Source organism: Carcharodon carcharias, chromosome 5 (assembly GCF_017639515.1).
Source record: "Carcharodon carcharias isolate sCarCar2 chromosome 5, sCarCar2.pri, whole genome shotgun sequence".
NCBI lineage: Eukaryota > Metazoa > Chordata > Chondrichthyes > Lamniformes > Lamnidae > Carcharodon > Carcharodon carcharias.
The window spans coordinates 192,124,982-192,148,540 of NC_054471.1; the positions used below are offsets into that span (position 1 = coordinate 192,124,982).

General features: G+C 38.6%; 1 protein-coding gene across 3 annotated transcripts in view; it reads right to left on the reverse strand.

The window, feature by feature from the left end:
- The window catches only part of tmem214 (transmembrane protein 214), a 60,463-nt gene that overhangs the window by 17,087 nt on the left and 19,817 nt on the right, over positions 1-23,559 (reverse strand). Inside the window, exons 4-13 of one of the 3 annotated variants that reach the window (XM_041187959.1) lie at positions 23,145-23,279; positions 19,868-19,950; positions 13,652-13,754; positions 13,210-13,291; positions 12,163-12,264; positions 11,174-11,315; positions 10,115-10,206; positions 8,721-8,769; positions 5,950-6,063; positions 4,733-4,838 (exon numbers count right to left, since the gene is read on the reverse strand). In XM_041187959.1, the coding sequence (XP_041043893.1) occupies positions 4,733-4,838; positions 5,950-6,063; positions 8,721-8,769; positions 10,115-10,206; positions 11,174-11,315; positions 12,163-12,264; positions 13,210-13,291; positions 13,652-13,754; positions 19,868-19,950; positions 23,145-23,279 (1,008 nt within the window). Of the gene's footprint in view, positions 1-4,732; positions 4,851-5,949; positions 6,064-8,720; positions 8,770-10,114; positions 10,207-11,173; positions 11,316-12,162; positions 12,265-13,209; positions 13,292-13,651; positions 13,755-19,867; positions 19,951-23,144; positions 23,280-23,559 lie in introns of all 3 variants that reach the window. The other 2 variants (XM_041187958.1, XM_041187960.1) reach the window with 2 other exon arrangements.

The window sequence follows — 23,559 nt, forward strand, 5'->3', positions numbered from 1 at the left end:
TAATTTAATTTAATCTCTGTCCTACAGTATAGCTACTGTTCAGGGGCCTATACACTACTCCCACCAGTGACTTCTTCCCCTTATTATTTCTTACCTCCACCCATATGGATTCTACATCTTCTGATCCAAAATCCTTTCTTGCTATCGTACTTATTCCATCTCATACTAACAAAGCTGGCCCACCATCCTTTCCTTCCTGCCTGTCCTTTTGAAAAGTCACAAAGCCCTGAATATTTAGTTCCCAACTTTGATCTGCTTATAGCCATTACGGAGTCGTGGTCACAAGATCATACCTATTAACCTCTATTTGTGCCGTTAGTTCATTTATTTTGTTCCAAATACTACTTGCATTTAAATAAGAGCCATTCATTTTGCCTTTTTACCACTTTTTCCCCCCTTTTGACCTTATTTGCTGCTTTTTTATGTTTGTACACTCTGTCCCTTCCCATCACACTCTGGGTATTAGCTAAATAGCTGCCCTGCAAGGCTGCCATGTCCTTTTGCTTTGTAAGCCCACGTATCCCCTTTCCAGAACCCTCTCCCTGCCCAATTTAGTTTAAAGCCCTAGTAATTCGGTTAGCCAGGTCACTGGTCCCAGCATGGCTCAAGTGAAGCCTGCCCCACCGGAACAGCTCCCTTTTACTCCCAGTACTGATGCCAGTGCCCCATGAACTGAAATCCATTCCTCCCACACCAATCTTTGAGTCACGCATTTAACTCCTTGACTTTATTTACCCTATGCCAGTTTGCCCATGGCTCAGGTAGTAATCCAGTGATTACCACCTTGGAGGTTCTGCTTTTTAAAATTTAGCTCCTAACTATTCAAATTCTTCCAGCAGAACCTCCTTAATAGTCCATGCCCAAATATATCAAGCAATATTTACAATTTTTAAAAATAAACTACTCTTTAAAATGCTCCCAGATTGCACTAGTTCACAGCAGTTTTTGCATCCATCAATATGCAAATAAGTGAGCAGAAACAAGAAAACAAACCTCAGAACCAGGCAATACTCGCATCCAAATTGACAATTGCATCCAAAGATGAAACCTTACCTGATAGTCTATCTTTTTTTATTCCATCCAATAATGCTACTGCCTCCTCCTTTACTGCTACATCTGTCTTCACCAGAAAAAAATGCTGCCAAAATACCCAGAATCACAACTGTTACAGTGCAGGAGATGGCCATTCAGCCCATCATGTCTGGATGAGCATCCTTTTTGAAGGCCCTTTTCGTTCACTTACCCAGCCATATTCCCTGCCTCCAAGAATATTTCCTTTTGGTCCCTAATTGGCCCCTTTCTTCCTCTGATAATTTTTTTATAACAAACAAACCACTAGGTTACCTTTTATGTTAACTGCTGATGTATTCTAATATTCTCTTTACCCCTTCCTATTCCCTTTTTGATGCCCTCTGTACTTGTGATGAATTGTATAATTGTCATAAAGCTCCCTTTTCAGTTTTAGTTTAGTATCTAAATCTTTATCTGTCCAGGAATTCCAGCTTTGAATGCTTTTCCATCCTCCCTCAAAGGAATGCATCAACTCCACACCCAAATCTTCTCTTTGAAGGCTTCCCATCGTTCAATTACTGTTTTGCCTAAATTTTTCATTCCAAGCTTCTAAGGTTAACAAGACAAAATTTAACCATCTCCGCATGATAGTTCAATGACATTATCATCACTGAATCCCCCACTAACAACCACCTTGGGGTTACCATTGACCAGAAACTGAACTGAACCAACATTCTAAATACTGTTGTTACAAAAGCGGACCAAAGGTTAGGAATACCGTAGCGAGTAACGCATCTCCTGACTCCTCCAAAGCCTATCCACCATCTACAAGGCACAAGTCAGGAGTGTGATGGCATACTCTCCACTTGCTTGGGTGAGTGCAGCTCCAACAACACTCAAGTAGCTCGACACCATCCAGGACAAACCAACCCACTTGATTGGCCCCGATCCACAATCTTAAAACATTCACTTGCTCCACCACCAACGCACAATGGTAGCAGGATGTACTATCCACAAGACACACTGCAGCAACTCACTAAGGCTCATTCAACGACACTTTCCAAGCCCACAACCTCTAGCACCTAGAAGGACAAGGGAACACCAGCTGCAAGTTCTCCTCTAATGCCACACACCTCGGAACTGTATTGCTGTTCCCTCACTGTCGCTGGGTCAAAATTCTGGTGCTCCCTTCTTAACAGCACTGTGGGTGTACCTACACCATATGGACTGCAGCAGTTCTGGCTCACCACCACCTCAAGGGCAATTATGGATGGGCAATAAATCCTGGCCTAGCCAATTATGTCCACAGCCCAAGAAAGAATAAATTAAAAAATCCTTTTCAACTCATGGAAGTTAGCCTTCCTCCAATTATACATTTTATGTTCAATTGTACTTTGTCCTTTCCACAGCTATTCCAAAGCTTATGTTATATGATCACTGTGCACTTGCCAAATCATGCTCCACTCAATTTCTCAGAACTAGTTCCAAAATTACTTCCTCCCTTGTTGTGCTGGAAACACTCAGATTCTCTTGTACACTCTTTCGGAATACCTCCCTCTCTATGCTCTTTACAATGTTACTATCTCTGTCTGTATCAAGATAATTGAAGTTCATTATCACTACTCAGTAGTTCTTCATCTTTCTGTAATTTCGCTGCAAATTTCCTGCTCTCCCTCCTTTCCGCTATTGGTAGCCTACATTATATGTCCAGTAGCCTAATAGCGCCTCTAAAAAAAAAGTTCTAGCCAAACAGCTGTTGTTGGAAGAGCAAAGGCTGGGCGTAGTTCACCTTCTGACCCACAATGTTCAATTCAGGAGCGTGATGGAATTTTAAAAAATTAGTAGTATTAGTAAAAAAAAAAGTACTGGGTTGGGGGGGGGGGTGTGGAAAGAGTTAAATGGGAGTAAAGTGTTGACAAATCCCCTGGACCCGATACTGTAAATCCCTAAGGGCATAGACTATCACAGAATTGTTACAGCGCAGGAAGCCTTTTGGCCCATCGTGTCTGCACCAGCTTTCCAAATGAGCAATTCACCTAGTGCCATTCTCTTGCCTTCTCCCCATAACTGTGCATATTGTTCCTTTTCAAAGGACAGTCCAAAGTAGATCATTTCATGCTTGCCATATTTCATCTACCACCCACTCATTTACACCATATCCCTTTTACAGCTTCACAACTTACTTTCCCACTCAAGTTTTGTATAATCAGCAAACTGCGCTTGGTCCCCTCATCCGAGTCAATTCGAAATACTGAGACCCGAGCACTGACCCTTGAGGCACTCCAGTAGTTACACACTTCCATTCTGAAAATGGCCAGGTTTTTGACTCTGTTTTCTGTCTGTTAATCAATCCATGCTAATATATTATGTGAGCCTTAATCAGGTATTACATTTGCTACCTTCCAATCTACAGGGACCACTCTAGAATCTAGGAAATTCTGGAGAATCCAAGCCAAGGCAATCCATCCACCTTCACTGCAGCTGCCTCTTAAGACCCAATGCTGCAGACCATCAAGTCCAGGGGATTTGTCAGCTTTTGGTACCATTAATTCCTCCAGTACTATTTCTTTACTAATATTAATTACTTTTAAGTTATTCTCATTAGATCCTTGGTTCCCAAAATTTTCAGGCACGTTCTATACCTTCATCAGTAAGGACAGACAAAATATTTAACATGAGTCATTTCCTATTCCATTCTAATTTATCCGCTCTTTGCCTCCAAGGGGTTCACATTTACCTTCACTAATTTCTTCCTTTTTATGTACTTACAGAAGTTCTTACAGCCTGTTTTTGTACTTCTTGCCATTACCCCATTAATTTTCTTCCTCCTATCAATTGCTTGGTTATCCTTTGCTGACTTTCACAAGCCTCTCAGTCCTCGAGCTCAATCAGGTTTTTTTTGGCAACATCGTAAATCTCTTAAATACTATCCTTACTTCTCTAGTTAGCCGTGCTTGTACCACTTTTCCAGCGAAGTTTGATTTCTCAAGGGAATGCTGTTTCATTAAGAATTGAGAATTATGAAATTTTTAAATGTTTGCTATTGATTACCTACCATTGTATCTTTGGATCTCCATCATCCAGGTCTGCTCCCATATCTCTGTAATTGGCCTTGTTTAAAACAAAACCCAAATTTCCGACCTAACCACTTCACTCAAACGTAATACAAAATTTTATAATCACTTTTAAAGGAATTTCAGAGAAGAGTTAACCTCGTCTCATTATTCAATATCAAGTCAAAAATAGCCTGTTCAACATATTGTTCTATTTAAATTAGATAATATTTAAGAGAAATAAATAGAAGACTTAAATTGGTTGGATTATAATACAAGTTTTTCCTTCAATGAAAGGTCTGTACCACTCCAGCCATAAGCAATGACATAGGGAGTCACCTTAGAGATTTAAAATATCTAAACGAAAAACTTTGAAAGCACAGCAAAAGCCACCTTAAGGCTACAGATGTTTAATTTTGAATGAGTTAGTGTAATATTCAGTGTTTTATTAAAATGAACTTTTTAAACAATAACAAATATCAGAGCTCAACCCATGATTAAGGTTCTCATGTTTTTCCTCATCCCCTGAGGGAAAACATGAACCTTAATGCAATTATTGATTGTGAACAACATAGTATTTGGTTTTTGCAATACTTCCTTGCGGTCGAAGTATTGAACTTCACCAAAAGTAGTAACATTCAATGATGACAATACACAGATTTACGAACCATTGAAGGATCCGTGTGTTCTGATATCATGCATCACAAAGCCTACAGCAAAAATCATTAGCACAAGTAGCAGACGAAACCATGGGAAGCCACCGCCTTTCAACTTCTGCAGGAGGTTCTTGAAAATTGAGAAGAGAGTTAATAACCATCACAACGTTTAAAAAAAAATAAAAACTTGTTAATTAGGGAAACGAGCAGAAACCAGTAATCCTGACAACTTGAACTTATGTAGTGTTTCTAATGTACTGCAAATATCACAAGATACTTCACAGGAGCATAATCAAAGAAAAACTGACACCAAGTCGAAGGAGGAGATATTAGGATGGGTGACTAAAAGCTTGGTCAGAGTTTGATTTTGAAAAAGCATCTTGAAAAGAGATTTTAAAAGGAATTAAAGAACTTAGGGCCTAGACAGCTGAAGGCATAGCAGGCAAAGGTGGGTTGAAAGAAATGCAGGTTGCACAAGAGACCAGATTTGGAAGAACACAAGTTCTGAGGGTTGAACAGGTCTTAGATGCGAGTTAAGGTACAGGCAATAGTTTCAGATACCCTCCAGTTTATGGAGGGTGAGAAATGAAAGCATTACTACAGCTGAGTCAGGGGTAACAAATGTATGAATGAGGCTTTTACGAGCAAAAAGAAAGATCGAGGTTTGTGCAGATACTGCCAATATTAATAGTGGAAGTAGATGACCATTATGATGTAAAAGGACACAGGGTTAGAAGCTCAGTTTTAAAATCAGTAAAGATGCCAGGATTGCGAACAATCTGGGTCAGCCTAAGACAATGGCCAGGGAAGAGAATTTATGGTGGGAGCCAAAGACAATGGCTTCAATCTTCAAGTGTTTAACCTAAGGAAATTTCAGCTCATGCAGGGCTGGATGTTGGACAAGAAGCCGAACTGAGCTTTTGAAGGTGAGATAGAGCTGGGTGTTGTCAGTGCATATGTAGAAGTAGATGTCATATCAGATGCTGTTGCCAAGGGACAGCATGAAAATGAAAATAGGAGGGACAAGGGTAGATCCCTTGAGAACTCCATAGGCAAAAGGTGGGATCAGAAAGAATTATCGTTTCAGGAGATTCTGAAGCTATAACTGGAAAGGCTAGATTACAAATCAGGCAAGGGGAGTGCAACACAACTCAACAACGGAATAATATGGATTTCCCTGTTCCAACACACCTAAAAGAGCAGGTATTACGTTTAATTTAACTTCTTACGTTGCATGCGGTATTGCAGGCATGTATTTCCTGTGAATTTGTGGCACCTTTGCCAGACAGTTCTTCATTTGTAACTTTAAATGAACGAACAGTTTCTTGCAGAGCTTTCTGCACCTGCAATTAAGAATGTTTAATATTAAAAGCTCATTTATCAAAGTTTAAAAATATAGGCTATACTCATCCACATTAGAGGTTTTTTTATCCCAGCACACATTCATAAAATCTGTCTTGGTCCATAGCTCCAGTCACTGAGGGGCAGATTTTCAGTACCATGGGGAAGGTGGATGTGTGATGGAGTTGAGCCCACAAACCCTGGAAGCAAAGCACAGGCACCACTGGAGCAGGCAAGTGCCTAGGCTGGCTAGTTAGAAAAGCCTCCGTTCTCTGGAATTTCATCCCTGTTGCTTCAGAAGCTGTTGGGCCCTCTAGCCCTTACACCCTCCCAATGGAACTAAGGGTATAAGGGGCCTCAAGGATTGGGTGAGGGGCATGAGGGGCCAACTCACACCCCTCACCCAATCCCCAGGGCCCCTCATACCCTTCAAAGCTGCTCACCTAGTATCCACTTTAGCAGACCTCAGGAAACATGTGGAAATGGAAAAAAAAATAAGCTTCTCACAATCTAGTATAGCTGTCACTCCAACACGATCATAAAAACTCCCGTTCAAGAAACCCATTTAAAACTTTCAAATCTCAATTTCAAATAAACCTCTACTCAGACCCTACGTCAAAGACAACTCATCCTTTAATTGCCTTTTTAAACTGTCAATTCAGCTATCAACCCAGAACCCTTGTTGAGATAATAGTATTTGAAACTCAGTCAAGCATTCATAATGACATAATAGCCCTTAGGGAATGCCAACATAGAACCTTATTGAAACTGCACGACCAGATGCTATTGTTTCTTTTCCTAACCTGTAGCAGATGGCCTGTCAATCAAAGCAATCCAACAGAGGCTTTATTTTAAAACTTTCAGTAATGGCAGCAGCCTGTTTTTTCAAGTTTAAAGAGATGGGGATTTTTAAAGAGCTCCAGATCATAATAAGCCTTATCCAACTTTCAAAAGCATTTACGTCCACTCCATCAATTCGTGACTCCCAACACTGCAGGTTAAGGCCCTTGCAACAGCCAAAATGGGGTCTGTTTGAACTCAGCAGAGTTTAAATGGCTCTGGGTTTGAGTTTCCCTCCTGTGTGAATCATGCTCTGCCACCCTTTCCCCTACCAGCCAAAATTGGATCTGTTGGAGATGGGGCTGGCCATTTTTAAAAGGTCCACAGAATCTTCCTGTGTAAAAGTACAGTTAAATGTCATATTTTCCCACTAAGACCAGTAATTTTATCTCCATGAAAATATTTCATAATGCACTATTTGGGATTTGCTTTTTCTCTCAACTCAAAAGTATTAAGTTATTTTTTAAAATAATGACACTATTACACCAAAGAAAATTCAACAAGATCACTCATTTAGTCACATTTTCCCAATGGTCCAAAACATTTCTGCTTTAGAAAAAAAAACTTTTACTTCCAAAATGGAAATCACGTTACTTCTCATCCCCTTACATCTTTATTCAGAGGAAGAAAACAGTAACTACTACATTTTCACCATGTTAAGAGGTGGATGGTTAAAGATGAGGCTGGTGCAGTGATGCGGGTGGATGGAGCAGGAAGAATGAAGGGAGATGGGAACAAAGCAGGCACGTGGCATTATCCTCCATGTGTGCAACAGTTCTAAATACCAACATCGAGCGTTTCATTATTGTAAATCTACGTAAAACATGTGCATGTTGCTAGAGAAAATTAAGCATGATTGCAGCCAACCCTTTCTAATTGGTAGCAGAGTATGGTCACGAGCACAGTTGATTTGGAACTTGCTTCAATTTCTCAGCCTGAGGGGGAGCTTTCTCCATGGGGAGATGCACATTAGAACAGCAGGGAACATAACATGGTGAGTGAAAAATCTGACTGCACCATTTTACTCGATGGCAGATGGTCTGGATGGGACTATATTCAAAAAAGGAGTTTTATCATACATTGTGAAGCAAATGCCTCAAACTTGCTGACTGAATTTATAATTTCAATACAAATCTGTTACTTTAGAAAAAAATGACAAAGGAAACAAACTCCCCACTAATACACCTGGAACTAGATTTGCAGCACAAAATTAGAAGCATATCCAACAATATATTTTATTGCAAGATTGAGTTATTGGAATAATATAGTGTTAAGAAAATGTAAAAATAAAACCAAGAAAGCCAGTGACATAATGGAGTAGTAAAAGACACCACTCTTACACATGGCAGAAGACTATCTTCACAAAACAGCACTCAACTCAATGTACAATGGAAGATCAGTTGTTCAACAGTAATTGCAGAAACAACCTTGTTATATACAATTCATTACAATGACATCTTATCTCAGTACTAGTTTTGCAAATTTTCAAGTTAGGGAAAATTCCAATTTTTTTTGGAATTCTAAAATTCCTGAATTTTGGGTGATTATGTCAGAACCTACATCAACCTACAAGAAGTTCTCCTTTCCAATCCAATTAATATCTAGCTGAAACAAAAGAACGCTGGTTTTCCAAATCAAGGCAAAAAAATAAATTATAACGATGGCTACAATTATTACCCCTGGCAAAAAAAGACATTTGAATGCAAAAAAAATTATGCTACCCGAAGAAGCAATAAAAAAATGGCTGAAACAACATTTTCTGGTTTGAACATTAAAGCAATTAACTGCTATTGAAAATAACTCAAATAAATGAAATTACCTTGACTGGAGTGTTGTCCCAGCTTTCCAAAAGATTATTTAGCAGGAGACTGAAAGAAAAGAAGCACAAGAATTGACAGTGCACTATTCACCTCAAAATTGATTAAGTGCACCTCTAATATTCCAGTAAAAACAAAATTTTATTGATATAGATGCTGTAACCAGAAAAAAAGGACAGTAAATGCTAATGCTATATTCAAAAATGAGACAGGAAATCAGGACCCGAAAACCTAACCATGGAAGAATTCAACAGAAACAAATATTTTTGTATTCATATTATCTAATTTGGACAGCACAATGAACCAAAGGATACAGTTATAAAATCAAACTGCTCTCAAACAGAATTGGACACTGGACGGATTTCTTTTTAAAAAACAAAACAAACTTTGTACATCCAAATAGGCACTCAGTTAAAGCAGCTGATGCTGTGTCAACATTTTTATGTGGGCTTTCAGCATAGATCAAATATTCTGAAGGGAACAAAGGCCTTCAGATATGGGATGAAAATAAATTTAGAAACCTACAGTTTACTTCAATTAACACAATTTGACTATATATAATTTTGGATGTGAATAATAGAAAGAAAGTCATGATGAGAACTCATGTTTTTGACATCTTGCATACTATATTGATAACCCTATTTGTGAGAAAATATGAACATATTGGACTTGAGTGGAACTACCCTGCTCTACAGTGTGAAGTGAATCACCTATCAAAATACCAGAGTGCTTCAGTAACTACTGTCTAAATTCAATCCTTCACATTGCAAGCTTCCTGCATTTACTTTCTGATTAAAAATTAAGATTTAGCAAAGAATATCTTCATGTCAGAATGCTGACTATTCCCAAATAGAAGAACTGGGAATTGCCAACATAATGTCAACTAAGAGACACCCCAGACTGTTGAAAAATTTGTAGTTGCATTCTAAATTGAAAGAATTATAACCAGGGTTATTCACTTGGCCACAACTTAAAGTAGAATGTCTCAGAACACTAGTTTTTGGAGGAGAGTCAGAAGAGAAGAATCCTAAATAATTCTGTTGCTCATCATGCCAAATAGGCTCAGGCAACCAATGCGGCAAAGATCCAAATATTGCAGGGGCTAAGTATATTCACAGTCAAGGGAAAAGAAATGGTTGAAAACCACACTCTGGACTTAATCGAAAAAAAAAGCAAAGCATGAATAAGGAGCTACAGCAGAAATTTCAACCACAGTAGATCAGCTCACTCTCAAAGTAGAACTTCAGTTAGCATACTATTAGATTTGGGTTTAACAAACATCAGCTGGTTATGTCAGTTTAAATCTACATAGATGCAGTTTGAAAAAAAAAACCTAGGATCTCCGTCCATTAGAATTATTCCATGCCACGTCTTTGCAAGTTTTTGCAATAATCACCTGGACTGAGAGAGATGTTTGGTATACAGCTGTCTCCAAACACTGAAACTGTTAGAATCTGTGGTTAAGCACTGAACCATACACGTTAAGAGCTGAAAGTTGAGAAAAAGGAACATTAGCTTCATATTATCCCAATTCATAAAAGATATGCAATTCAGACTACTAAGTAGCTTACATCATCAATGGCTTGATTGACTACAAAGATACATCAATTTCCAATTGATCAACTATAGTTTAAGTTCTCAACTAGCACAACAGGGAGAGAGATAATGCAAAATAAATTAGTTACACACAAGCAATTTCTTCTTGCTCATTATGACACATTTCAACCAAGAGTGCTGCCCCTTCAGAGGTAAAATTTCATGGATAATTGTGCTCTGGTACTTTGCCCAATTGCATATTCTTCCCTTAAGCATCAGTAGGCAGTGAACATGCACAAGCTATTTGAACATGGGGGAGTGGTGGTGGTGGTTTTGGCGGGGGGAGGGGGGGGGAGAGAACCAATGGCAACACCTGTGCATATTTTGACAAAACAGATTAAGAGTAACTGAATTGAGTCAGGAAACTGTGATCTTCCTGACCTATGCAGCTCAGCTACTTTGTCAGCTGGGCAAAATTCATTAGAGAAGATCAAAATAAATTTGAAATCATAAATCCCTTGCTTTCAAAATACACAGTTACTATTTGCAATATATTTCTTAATATGGAGTATTGGGAGTTATGGAAGGTTAAGAATTCAATATCCCTATTATGAAAGTTTTCTGAGTGAGTGATTTCTTTAAAAGATAATACAGATGGATTGCAAGTTTGTTTGGCGTTAAAACAATTAAAGGTTTCTCAAAAAAGACTTGGATATAATTTTAAACATTCTTCCCTCAACCTTGTAACCAATAAGATCTGTAACAAATTTTCAATAAGCCAGGACAAGTCAAGTTGTTGTCTTTTCTTTAAAAAGAAAAATATTATGAATGCATTAATGGTAAACACCAAACTTAAATGGGTTTATTCTCACATTAAAATTCCATTTCATAATATCAAAAATATATTCTCATCACTCACCTCTTTCTTCATCTCTTGAGGGCAGTTGGGAGTTGCTCTCGATAAGAAAGAGGGAAAGTAGGTGTGCAGTGTAGAGTCAGGTTTGGCACCAAATGCCAATACTTTCAGCCGAGGATAAAGATGACGCAACTGATCCTGTAAACTGAAAGGAGGAGTAGAATGTGTCGGAAGATTAACAGGCAAATTCAGGAACCCACTTCATCACCTCCCTGTTCAGTAGGCATCAAGCCCAAAACAAGTTATTTTAACTGCACAATACAATATGATTCAATTTACAACACTGTTCATAATTTTGAGTTCACTACCTTTAAAGGATACTGAAACATTAGTTACAAATTACAGAAGAGTAATAAAAATTTTAGGAAGTAGGGCTTCAACTTGAGAAAGACATACAGAACTAAACTTTTTTTTAAAAAAGAGAACTTGAGTTGTTTTTGTTTTAAATACCGAAGGCACAGATAATGTAAATATTTAGCTTAGTTCCCAAGGGCAGAATGAGGTGAGATGGTTGAAGTATAAATGCCACCAGCCTTAATGTGTTAAATTGCTCCCCCTTTCCAGAGGAAAGGGTAGATACAAACAAGAAACTCAACAATAGAGCAGTAAGGTTATGCCCATTAACTGGTTTAAAATATTCAAATAAATATCTGGTTGAAGATTCTAGAGAAAATGTAAGCCATTATGATTAAATACTAATTAACTCATTGTTCTTATGCTGGTACAAGCACTTATCTATGGAATAGGACCAGGCTGGCTTGAATAGCGCGCATATGGAGATCGACCATCTTCCTTTTCCAGAGTCATTGGAAGTCAGACGAAAATAGAATTACATTTTTCAATGCACAATAAATGTTCACATTATTTTTGGTGTACATTTAATCTGTACCCATATGTAGATAAAAAAAATACTAATGCACGGTTAAGTCATGAAACAGTTAAGCACATAACAGCTTTCTTAAACAAGTATCAGAATCAAAATTCTAACTTACTTGGGTGAAAGTGAGTTGTTAGGCATGTAAGCAAAGTCCAGCAGTGGGAAAAAGTCTTTTGGTCCAATAGTTCCAAATCCCTTGGATAAATTGGAATGCATCCTGAAAATGATAAATAGATACAAGGGAAGAGTTATAATCAGAGGTTTAATTAACATATTTTACATAATAACACTGATATTAAGAGATTAACCATGTAACAACATTTTACTTTGGAGTCTGCATCTTAAAGCCAAGGCACTGAAAAATTAATGTAACTGATAATTTTGTCTATCATCCTAGACAAGGAGTTACTGAGCTTTTAGTCTGCAATCTTCAATGGAGGCAAAGGGCACAGTTAAGGTCTCCACCCATGATTAGTGCATTTTCCGTTTGTACAAAGAATGCAGATGTGACTAAGGGGAGCAGATCACATAGCTATTGAATATCACAATGGGTTCTACTGTTATTTGATCTTTTACTGGGATGAAGTAGCCATCCTCTCCAGAATAAATATGAGCTTGTTATTGATTAGTATGGCCAGTCCTACTTGGGGCAAGTAAAAGGAAGCCGATGTTTGTCTCATCCAATACTCTATGTTGAGACGAGGTTGGTATCTTGCAGAATAGACAGACATGGCATTCTTATCTTTGGGTAGCTCAGAATTCTCCTCTCTCTGAAGAGCATATAACCCAGCTGGCTCACTAATAACAATGCAGCAAAGTCCACAAGCTGGCCTGACTTTACAGAATTCAATTTCTCAACTTGCCATATGAGATTTGAACTAAGATCATTGGGTTGCAAATCCAGTATCAATCACTGCCAAAGACTTGTGTGATTAAATACTTTATAAGTGGCGCTTGAAACCAATTACAACATGCGTAATAAATATTAAATTGGTAGAGGAAAAGCATCAGCAAATAACTTTAGAGAAAACAAATGACTATCTTCTCTACTAAAATTTCTATTATATATATACAGCTGAGCAATACAATGCACAAGATGGATTTTCACACAGGTTTTCCACATATTGAAATTTACGATTAAAAAAGTTCTGCATTTACTCACATTAGTAATCTGTCCAAGTAGCTAATTGCATAGGCAGACAGAGCTTTCACACCCAGTACAGGAAGCATTATGTTAAGCCATACTAAAATGGGAAGAAAAGAACAACTTTGTTAGACCAGAATATATCACAAATGGATAAATGCCTTGGATTAATAAAATTGGAGCAAACTAAACATGAATTTTGCTCAAATTGTCAGAGAATAAAACAATAAAGGAGAGAGGAAACCTTGTACAAAGATGATGATCCTAATTAATCTAGTTTCAATTAAGAGTTATGACTGTCTACTTTTTAAACATTAAAACGTATGCAGCAGTTGTAGAAGTTCAGAAACCCAAGAATGAGTGCAAGGGAAATATGGTGAATAAACCAGATAGTATTAACTACAACACAAAACAATTTAAACCATTTCCAAATATCCTGAGTTAATCATTGATTCCTTACCCTTTAATCCTTCTGCCAAATCTGTCCCAGCCTGTCCCAGGGCCCACATGATGCTGAGGCATTTCATTGGTTTGTTATGCTGGGATCTCAGCAATTCCAGGTACTGAAAAATTAAAATTATAACTTTAAGGAAAGTAAAGTAAAATTTGCAAAGTAAAATAAAAAAAAAACGGGATGAATGCAAGGAGCTTAAATTTAACAGGAGAAAGTCCTTTTTGCTTTGTAGCTAACAAAAACTGAATTATCAGGTGCAAGACTTATTTAAAGCTGAACATCTCATTTGTGGACCATTAATTATGAAGAAGAAAAGAGCAAATGTTATCTGGCTTTTTACTGGGGCCCCAAGTTTAATCACACTAGTTCACTTCAGCACCCAGCCCCTACAACACAAGAATTAGCAGTGGTAGGCCATGTCTGCCCCTCATAACCCCAACTCCTTTGCTAAAAAATTGGTTTCACTCAGCCTTGAATATATTCAATGATTCAATGTCCTCTGCTTGCTGGGAGAGAGAATTCCACAGGCTAACAAACCTCAGAAGAAGAAAAAATGTTTCCTCATCTCCGTATTAAATAGGAGACCCCCCCACCCTAATTTTTAAACTGTTGTCCCCTAGTTCTAGACTTTCCCACAAAGAGGGAACATCCTCTCAGCATTCACCCTGTCAAATCCCCTCAGGATCTTTTTAATAAGATCCCCTCTAATTCTTCTAAATGCCAATGTCTGCAGGCCCAATCTGAACAACCGTTCCTCAGAAGCTAACCCCCTCACCCCAGAAATCAGTCAAGCGAACCTTCTTGAACTGCTCCTAATGCCGCCATATCTTAAGTAAGGAGACCAAAACGATACACAGTACTCCAGATGCATTCTCACTAAGGCCCTGTACAGCTGTAGCAACACTTCCCTACTTTTATACTCTATTCCTCTTGCAATAAATACCAACATTCCATTTGCCTTCCGAATCACTTGCTGTACCCGGATACTAACTTTTTGTGATTCATGTACCAGGGCACCCAGGTCCCTCTATACCACAGAGTTCTAGTCTCTCTACATTTGACTGCTTTTCTCTTCCTCCTGTCGAAGTGGACCACCTCACATTATACTCCATCTGCCCAATTTTTGCCCACTTACTTAGCCTATCTACATCTCTTTGTAAACTCTAACTCCTCTCGACAACTTACTTTCCTACCTATCTTGCTGTCCTCAGCAAATTTAGCTACCATATATTCAGCCCCTTTATGATAAATAGTTGAAGCCACAGAACTGATACATGTGGCACTCCACCAGTTGCAGCTTGCCAACCTGAAAATGACCTATTTATGCTCTCTGCTTCCTGTTAGCTAACCAATCTTCTTTCCATGCTAATATGCATTACTCCCAACACCATGAGCTCTTATTTTGTATAATAACCTTGATGTGGCACCTTATCAAATGCCTTTTAGAAATCCAAGTACACCATATCTACAGGTTCCTCTTCATCCACTCGTTTGTTACTTCCTCAGATAACTTTAATAACTTAGTCAAACATGATTTTCCTTTCATAAAACCATGTTGACTCAGCCTGATTGTATTATGATTTTCTAAATGTCTTGCTATTACTAATAAATTCTAGCACTTGCTCCATAACTGACGTTAGGTTAACTGGCCTAAATTTCCTGATTTCTGTCTCCATCCTTTCTTGAATAGACCCGGAACATTTTTGATTTTTCAATCCTTTGGGACTCTTCCAGAATCTAAAGAATTTGGGAAGATTACAATCAATCTACTATCTCGGCAACCAATTCTTTTAAGACCCTAGGTTGTAGACCATCAGGTCCAAAGGATTTGTCAGCCTTTAGTTCTTATAGTTTTCCCAGTCCCTTTTCCCTGGTGATTGTGTTCCTCTCTCTCTCTTTTACCACTTTATTTTCAAGTATTCTTGGGATGTTTTTGTCTTCTAAAGTTAACACGAAATACCAGTTCAACGCCACCATTTCATTATTTCCCATTCTTAATTTCATAGTCTCACCCTCTAAGGGACCAATACTCACTTTAGTTATTCTTTTCCTTTTTAAATACTTGTAGAAACTCATTGTTTTCATTTTTCTAACTAGCTTTTTCTCATTCTCCAACTTCTCCCTCTTTTTGTCATTCTTTATTAGTTTCTAATTTGTCCAATCTTCCCTTTTACCACTATTCTTCATAGTATTGTATGTTTTTTTCCCCCAAATTTGATACTTTAACTTCCTTAGTTATCCACAGATGGTGCAATAGCGTCCTGTTTTTTTTTTTGAAAACGTAGAGCCTAGGTGAAATGAAATGAAACAAAGGCCAGCCACACAAATCATTTGAATGGGTCACAAACTTATTAAAAACCGGCAGTCTCAATATTGAATGAATAATACCCCAGAAGTCCTGTTATCCAACTGCTATTTTTTTTATTTACACCGAAGAATGATAAAGGTCACATTGGTATAACAAGCAGCTCTTCACATACGAGTAGAACCACAGAATCATAGAAAAGTTACAGCACAGAAGGAGGCCATTCGGCCCATCTTGTCCATGCCAGCCCAAGGACACCCAGGTGCCCTTTCTAATCCCACCTTCCTGCACCCGCCCCATAGCCCTGCAGCTTACAGCACTTAAGGTGCAGATCCAGGTACTTTTTAAAAAAAGTTTAAAGTTTCTGCCTCTACCACCAATTTAGGCAGCGAATTCCAGACACCCACTACCCTCTGCATAAAAAAGTTCTTCCTCATGTCCCCCCTACACCTTTTGCCACTTACCTTGAATCTATGTACCCTGGTTCTAGAATTCTCCACCAAGGGAAACAATTTTATCCTGTCCACTCTATCTATTCCCCTCATAATTTTGTTTACCTCAATCAAGTCAACTCTCAGTCTTCTTTATTCTAAGGAAAATAACCCAAACCTTTCCAATCTCTCTTCGTGGCTACACTTTTCTAACCCTGGCAACATTCTTGTAAATCTCCTCTGCACTCTATCCAAAGCTATTATGTCCTTCCTGTAATGTGGTGACCAGAACTGCACACAATACTCCAGTTGTGGCCTCACCAGTGTTTTATACAATTCCAACATTATATCCTTATTTTTATATTCTATACCTCTGCCAATGAAGGAGAGCATTCCAAATGCCTTCTTTACAACCTTGTCTACTTGAACTGCTAACTTCAGGGACCTGTGTACTTGTACACCAAGATCTCTCACTTCATCTACCCCTCTTAGTATATTTCCATTTATTTTGTAATCCCTGTAACTGTTTGACCTCCCTAAATGAATGACTTCACACTTCTCTATGTTAAAATCCATCTACCACTTTACCACCCACTCCACCAACCCATCTAAATCGTTTTGGAGATTATGGCTATCCTCTACACTATCCACTACTCGGCCAATCTTTGTGTCATCTGCAAATTTCCCAATCGTGGCCCCCACGTTCACGTCCAAATCGTTAATATATAACAAACAGCAAGGGTCCCAACACTGAGCCCTGTGGAACACCGCTTAAGACAACTTTCCATTCGCAAGGGCATCCATCGACCATTACCCTTTGTTTCCTGTTACAAAGCCAACCTTTTATCCAGTTTGCCTCATTACCCTGAATCCCATGGGTTTTTACTTTCCTGACCAATCTGCCATGTGGGACCTTGTCAAATGCCTTGCTAAAATCCATGTACACAATATCCACTGCATTACCTTCATCAACCCTTCTTGTCACTTCCTCAAAGAATTCAAATCAAATTTGTGAGGCAAGACCTTTAACAAATCCATGCTGACCATCTCTGACTAGTCCATGCCTTTCCACGTGACAGTTAATCCTATCTCTCAGGATTGATTCTACTAATCTGCTCACCACCGATGTAAAACTAACTGGCCTATATGGCCTATAATTGTTTGACATTTCCTTTGAACCCTTTTTAAACAATGGAACTACGTTTACATTTCTCCAGTCCTCCGGTACCTCCCCTGTATCTAGTGAAGATTGGAAAATCATCCTCAAAGCATCTGCTATCTCCTCCCTGATTTCCTTCAGCAGCCTCGGAAACAATTCATCTGGCCCTGGTGACTTATCAACTTTCAAGTATTTCAACCTTTTGAGTACTTCCTCTCCCTTTATTACTATCCCGTCCAATATCTTGCAGTGTTCCTCCTGGACTACTATATCTCATACTATATACTATACTATATCATCCTCCCTTTCCTTTGTAAACACGGAGACAAAATATTCATTCAAAACCCTTCCCACAGCCTCTGCATCTACACACAAGTTCCCATCTTCATCTCTGAGAGGTCTAACTTTTTCCTTAACTAACCTTTTAGCATTAATGTATTGGTAAAACATCTTTGGGTTATCTTTAATTTTACTTGCTCATCTTTTTTCATGCCCTCTTTGATTTCCTTATTTCCTTTTTTACTTCGTCCCTGCACTTCCTATATTCGTCTAGGCTATCTGCAGTGCTTAGTTCTTTGAGCCCATCATACGCTTTCTTTTTCTGTTTGATCTTCCCCTGTATTCCTCATGATCCATTTTTCTACAGTAATTGCTAAACTGTTAATTCAACTCAATACCAGAACATTTTATTCTTTTTCATAAATTATTGCAACTTCACATAATTCAGATAAATCATTTGCCAGTTTAGCCAAAACTTGCCATTTGCAAAATGTGTGTGAACAACCAGGCAATCTTTTCAGTAGAAAGTTTAAACATCAAAGACTCTTTTGGACGGGTGGGAGTGGGGCATGGGTTAAATGGAACACACTCTGGCAGTAGAGAAGCTCCACCATTGGCAGCACTCAAAATAGCATCTGCACAGGCAGTGGCCAAGATTTCCCTGCCCCTGCACACTCAAAACTACCCCTTACTCTTTTACACTCAAAAGAAAAATCCTAAAAAGGGGGTGAATTGTGCAAATATTTCATCCTGCAGATGAAATTGCTCATTTACACTTGGCATAAAGGAGCAATTCTCCTACCTGATCTTAAATTTGCTCATCTGATATTAATGGACTGGCTGCTACTTTTGTTCCATAGTTCTACATAGTCTCCAACCTCAGCACCATTCCTGACCAAAATAAGTGTGTACTGGCCATCAGTACTGTTTCTCTGGAAGAGATTGTTGTAAGCTAAGCATTATTGTTTGCCTAGGAACGTTTTGTACCTTTAACTGGGTGTCACAGTACTTAAAAACCAAAAATATTTTGCCCTGCATGAAATAGGGCCAATTTCTATATGGGGGTAGCACACTAAGTTGAAAATAATTTTTAACTAAAAAAGAAAACAAGCACCTTCATTTTTAGTTTGCTTCTATCACAATGTTTTATTGCATACCCTCCAAAACTGGCTAGGCTAGACTGCTCTTCAGTCCAGATGCTTCTGAAGGAGACAAAAATCATCTTCTCCACTGGCAGGATAGCTTGGATAAGGTGTCAATAGAAAGTGAGCCATCAGGTGGCTAAAAAACTATAGTTTGCACTTTATCAGCATCTAATGGTTACAATTTCAATTCTGTGACTGTTAAGAATGTGATGAAGGGGCAGAAAAGTAATGGAGCAGCTGCCCAGTGGTAGCCAGTTGTCTGCTACACACTGCCTCATCCACAAGGTGAGGCTTACACTCAAAAAGTACTGCATGCTTATTGAACAATTATCCTAAAGTATTAAAATTTGACTACTAGTTTTACCCTGAACACAATGTGGTCTTTATCATCTTCCAGGGAAGGGGTGGGTGGGAGGGTTTGCCAACCACATGGTCTCCAATGCATTATTTTGATTATGGGGCCATTTTCAGTTTTGTGACATGCCCAGGTCCAAATCATCTCTATGCACTGGGATCGAAAGTTGACCCAACACTGGTCAATTCACACCCTCTTCTGTCCGAACAACACTCAATTATCTAAACTCAGTTTACTGTCTAACAACTATCTATCCTTGCTGTTACATTTCTGCTTATAACACATGCTTACATTTTTCTATTGAGCCTTATGAGAAATCTTAAATATCTTCTGAAAATCCATATCCTGTAAACTACTTCTACTACATTCTCTTAATCTACACAAAAATCAGTAAATTTAAAATAACTTGTCAAAAGCAATTTGCCTTCAGCAAATCTGTGCTGGCTGTCCTGCTTGAGTCTACAATAAGTTATCAGCCACCACTTGTACATAAATACGCCACATGAAGTATAAAACAAAGCTGTAATATTTGCACAATCTGTGCTTACCTTTCCAAGATTCATTGTTCCAATTTTAGGTTTGTCTAGCAATATAGCCTGAATACAAATTCTGTAGCCATGCAGGGATTCACCTGAAAGAATCAAGTTTTTTTTTTACATAATAAAATGTTTGATGTGCACTTGAGCATGCCTTCCTTTGGCTACATACATCACTGGGTTTCTCATCAGTACTGAAGTCTGTAGAGCAATACGTTTTCTATAAACTATTCCTGCTCTAATCTATTTGTTAGTAGGATAGAATCAATGATTGGCTGCAGTCCATTAATGTTACAGGTAAGGAAATGTACACCAATATCCTGCCAACTTGAATTTACAACAGAAGTCTACAAATTAAGCAGTAAAACATTATGTTTATAGACTATAAGCTATCCTACAACCAATTAATCAGGTTAAAGCTATGCAGTCCTGCAACATCCAGTCATGCAAGTTAGTAGACAAATTGCTAATAGGAAAAAGTGGCTCTACAAACATCCATTTTCTCAACAATAGCAGAACTCAGGACATAAGTGCCACAGACAAGGGTGAAGCATTTGTAACCAACTTCAGCCAGAAGCACAGAATGAATGATGCATCCCAGCCTCCTCCTGAGGTTCACAACATGACAGATATCATTTTCCAGCCTATTAGGTTCCCTCCATGCAACATCAGGAGCCAGCAGAATCCACTGGGACCCCAAAACCACCCAGCTGCAATGTCAAGGACCAGTGATTCAGAATGGAGGCACAACTATAACACTGACATTGCATAGAATCAGAGTACACAGGAAGCCATTTGGCCCATTGTGCTTGTGACAGCTCATTGATAAAGCTATCCAATTAGTCTCACTCCTCTGCTCCTTTTTATGGCCCTGCTTTTTAAAAATTCTTTCATAGGGTGAGGTCATCACTGGCAAGGACAGCATTTGTTGCCCATCCCCAACTGCCCTCTGCAGTCCATCTAGTGAAGGTGCAACCATGGCGCCATTAGGGAGAGAGTTCCAGGATTTTGCCCCAGTGACAGTGAAGGAATCATGGCAATATAGTTCCAGGTCAGGATGGTGCCACTTGGAGGGGAACTTGCAGGTGTATGTACACACAAGATCTCCCTGTTTCTGCACCACTTTTAAAACTGTACCATTTAGTTTTATTGCCTTCTCATTTTTCATACAATAGTCTGTCACTTGCCACTTGTGTATAAAATTTCACCTACCATGTGTTTGCCCATTTCACCAATTACCTCCATAAACCTATTATCTTTGTTAACCACAACCCATGTTTCACATCATTTTCAAACTTTGAAATTGTGGCCCCTATAACATGTCCAGGTCACTAATACGATGTCATAAAGAGCAGTGGTCCCAATACTGACCCCTAGGGGATGCCATTGCATATGTCCTTCCCGTCTGAAAGCAATTGCTCACCATTACGCTACACATTCGATCCCTTACTAGTTTTTGTATCCACGTAGCCATTTTAATCCCATGGCTTCAATTTTCCAAACCAGTCTATGTGATATTTTATTCAGTGCATCTATGCAAAAATGCCAAAAATTCTCCAGATACATCCTCTCCAAACACAGAAAAAGAGAATGACAACCTGTCCAATTATTGCTATTATCAACCTAAGGAGTTAGCATTGTGCTATCAAGCAGCACTCGTCCACCAATAACTTGCTCACTGACACTTGGGTTCTGCCAGGATCATTCAGCCCCAGACCTCATTAAATCACTTTGGTTCAAACAAACACGCACATGAACATGAGTTGAAAGTAATTGCCCTTGGCATCAAAACAGCCTAAGTGTGGCATCAAGGGGCCCTCGTAAAATTGAAATCAATAGGGATCAAAACACTCCACTGACGGGAGCTATATATTTCCCAAATGAAGATAGAAAGAGATCAATCTTCTCAGCAGGAGTTTCTCAGGACAGTGCCCCAGATCCAACTATCTTCAGTTATTTTGTCAATGACCTTCCCTCCATCAAGGTCAAAAGTTGAGCTGCTCACTTAACTGCACAGCATTCAGCTCCATTTGCAATTCCTCAGGTAATGAAACAGTCAGTGAAAGCAAGACCTGGACAACGTCCTGACTTAGGCTGAAAAGTAGCAAGTGATATTTAGACCACACAAGCAACGACCCTCTCCAATTAGAACCTAACCACCATCTTTTCATATTCAATGTCATTACCAATGTAGAATTCCACATCAACTTCATGTGGGTCACCAATGACCAAAAACTCAACTGAATCAGGCACATCAATGCACTGGCTACAAGAGCGCATCTGAGACACTCTGCTGTCTACAAGCATAATTAGGTTGACAACAGTATACTGTCTACTCAAAGTGTAACTGCTACTATACTCAAGAAACTGGACACCATGCAAGACAAAGCATCCTGCTTGATCAGCATTTCAACTAACCTGAACAACCACACCCGCCACTACTTATGTACTGTAGCAACTGTCAATGTGCTACGCACCATGACAAAGCATCAAGGCTTCTTCAGCGGTACTTCCCAAATCTATGACCTTCACCATCTAGGAGGACAAGAGAAGCAGGTAATTGTGAACAGCATCACCACCCATGTTCACCTCCAAACCACAAACTATCTTAAGTTGAAAATGTATAGACATTCCTTCATTGCTGTTGGATCAAAATCCTGGAATGCCCCACCAGCATTGGAAGCACCTTCACCACAAGTACTGCAGCTGTTCTAGATGGCATCATCACCATCCTCTCAGGCAAGGGATTAGCAATAAATGCCAACTTTACCATACTAGTAAGTTGGTAAAGTATATTGTTAAATGCTTTAAAAAATTATCTGAGACACAAGAGACATTTATTAATTCTCAAATGTGTGAAATGCAGTGAACAATTTTGAAACTCAACACTTTTTTCACTCAAGACAGCTGTTCAACCCTGTGGTCTAGCATACAAACCATGTTGTTTATGGCTTTATGCTGATTAAAATCATCTGTAAATTAATTTTTTAGTGAAACATTACAGCCATTAAAAATGAGATTTTTTTTTAAGTGTTTAAAGTTTAGCAGTGTCAAAATTGGAAATACACCAAAATAGCCCAAATTGAAGAACTGATACTGAAGCCGCAAATACTATGTAAGATCACAGTTCAAAAGGGATTCAATAAATTGTCAGAGAAAAATAAAGTTGGTGTCAAGCAGAACATTGTTTGTTAAATGCTTTCAAGCTGAATTGAAGTGAATGCCAAGAGATTTTGATTGAACTTAACATCACACTTATAAATAAAAGGCACTGAAATAGTCTTATTACCTGCAGCCTTTTCTTGCTCACGCAACATAGTGTAGATGCAGTGGTCAAAGAAGTGTTCCAGGTTGTCAGATGTTTTTGCCAGCAGTGATTTGATAACATTCCGAAGCTCCTTATTAGCAAGGCTATATGGATAGTCTGTTAAAAAAAAAATTCTTGAATTTTAGAAAAACAATGTATTTCTTGGCTCTTACAAGTAAAATTAAATATTTGTAAAAGGTGGCATGCTTAGCATTTAGAATTGGCTCAAGACTGCAAGTCTGTGCTTCATGAAACACCAGCAGAAATACAAAATATTATTGCTTGAGGATCAGATTGGTATCTAATCATTTATGCCTTTCATTTCAACACCTTTCTGACACACACTTACATAGGAAGAATGGTCACCAGGGCAAAGTACCAGAAAGCTCCCAGTATT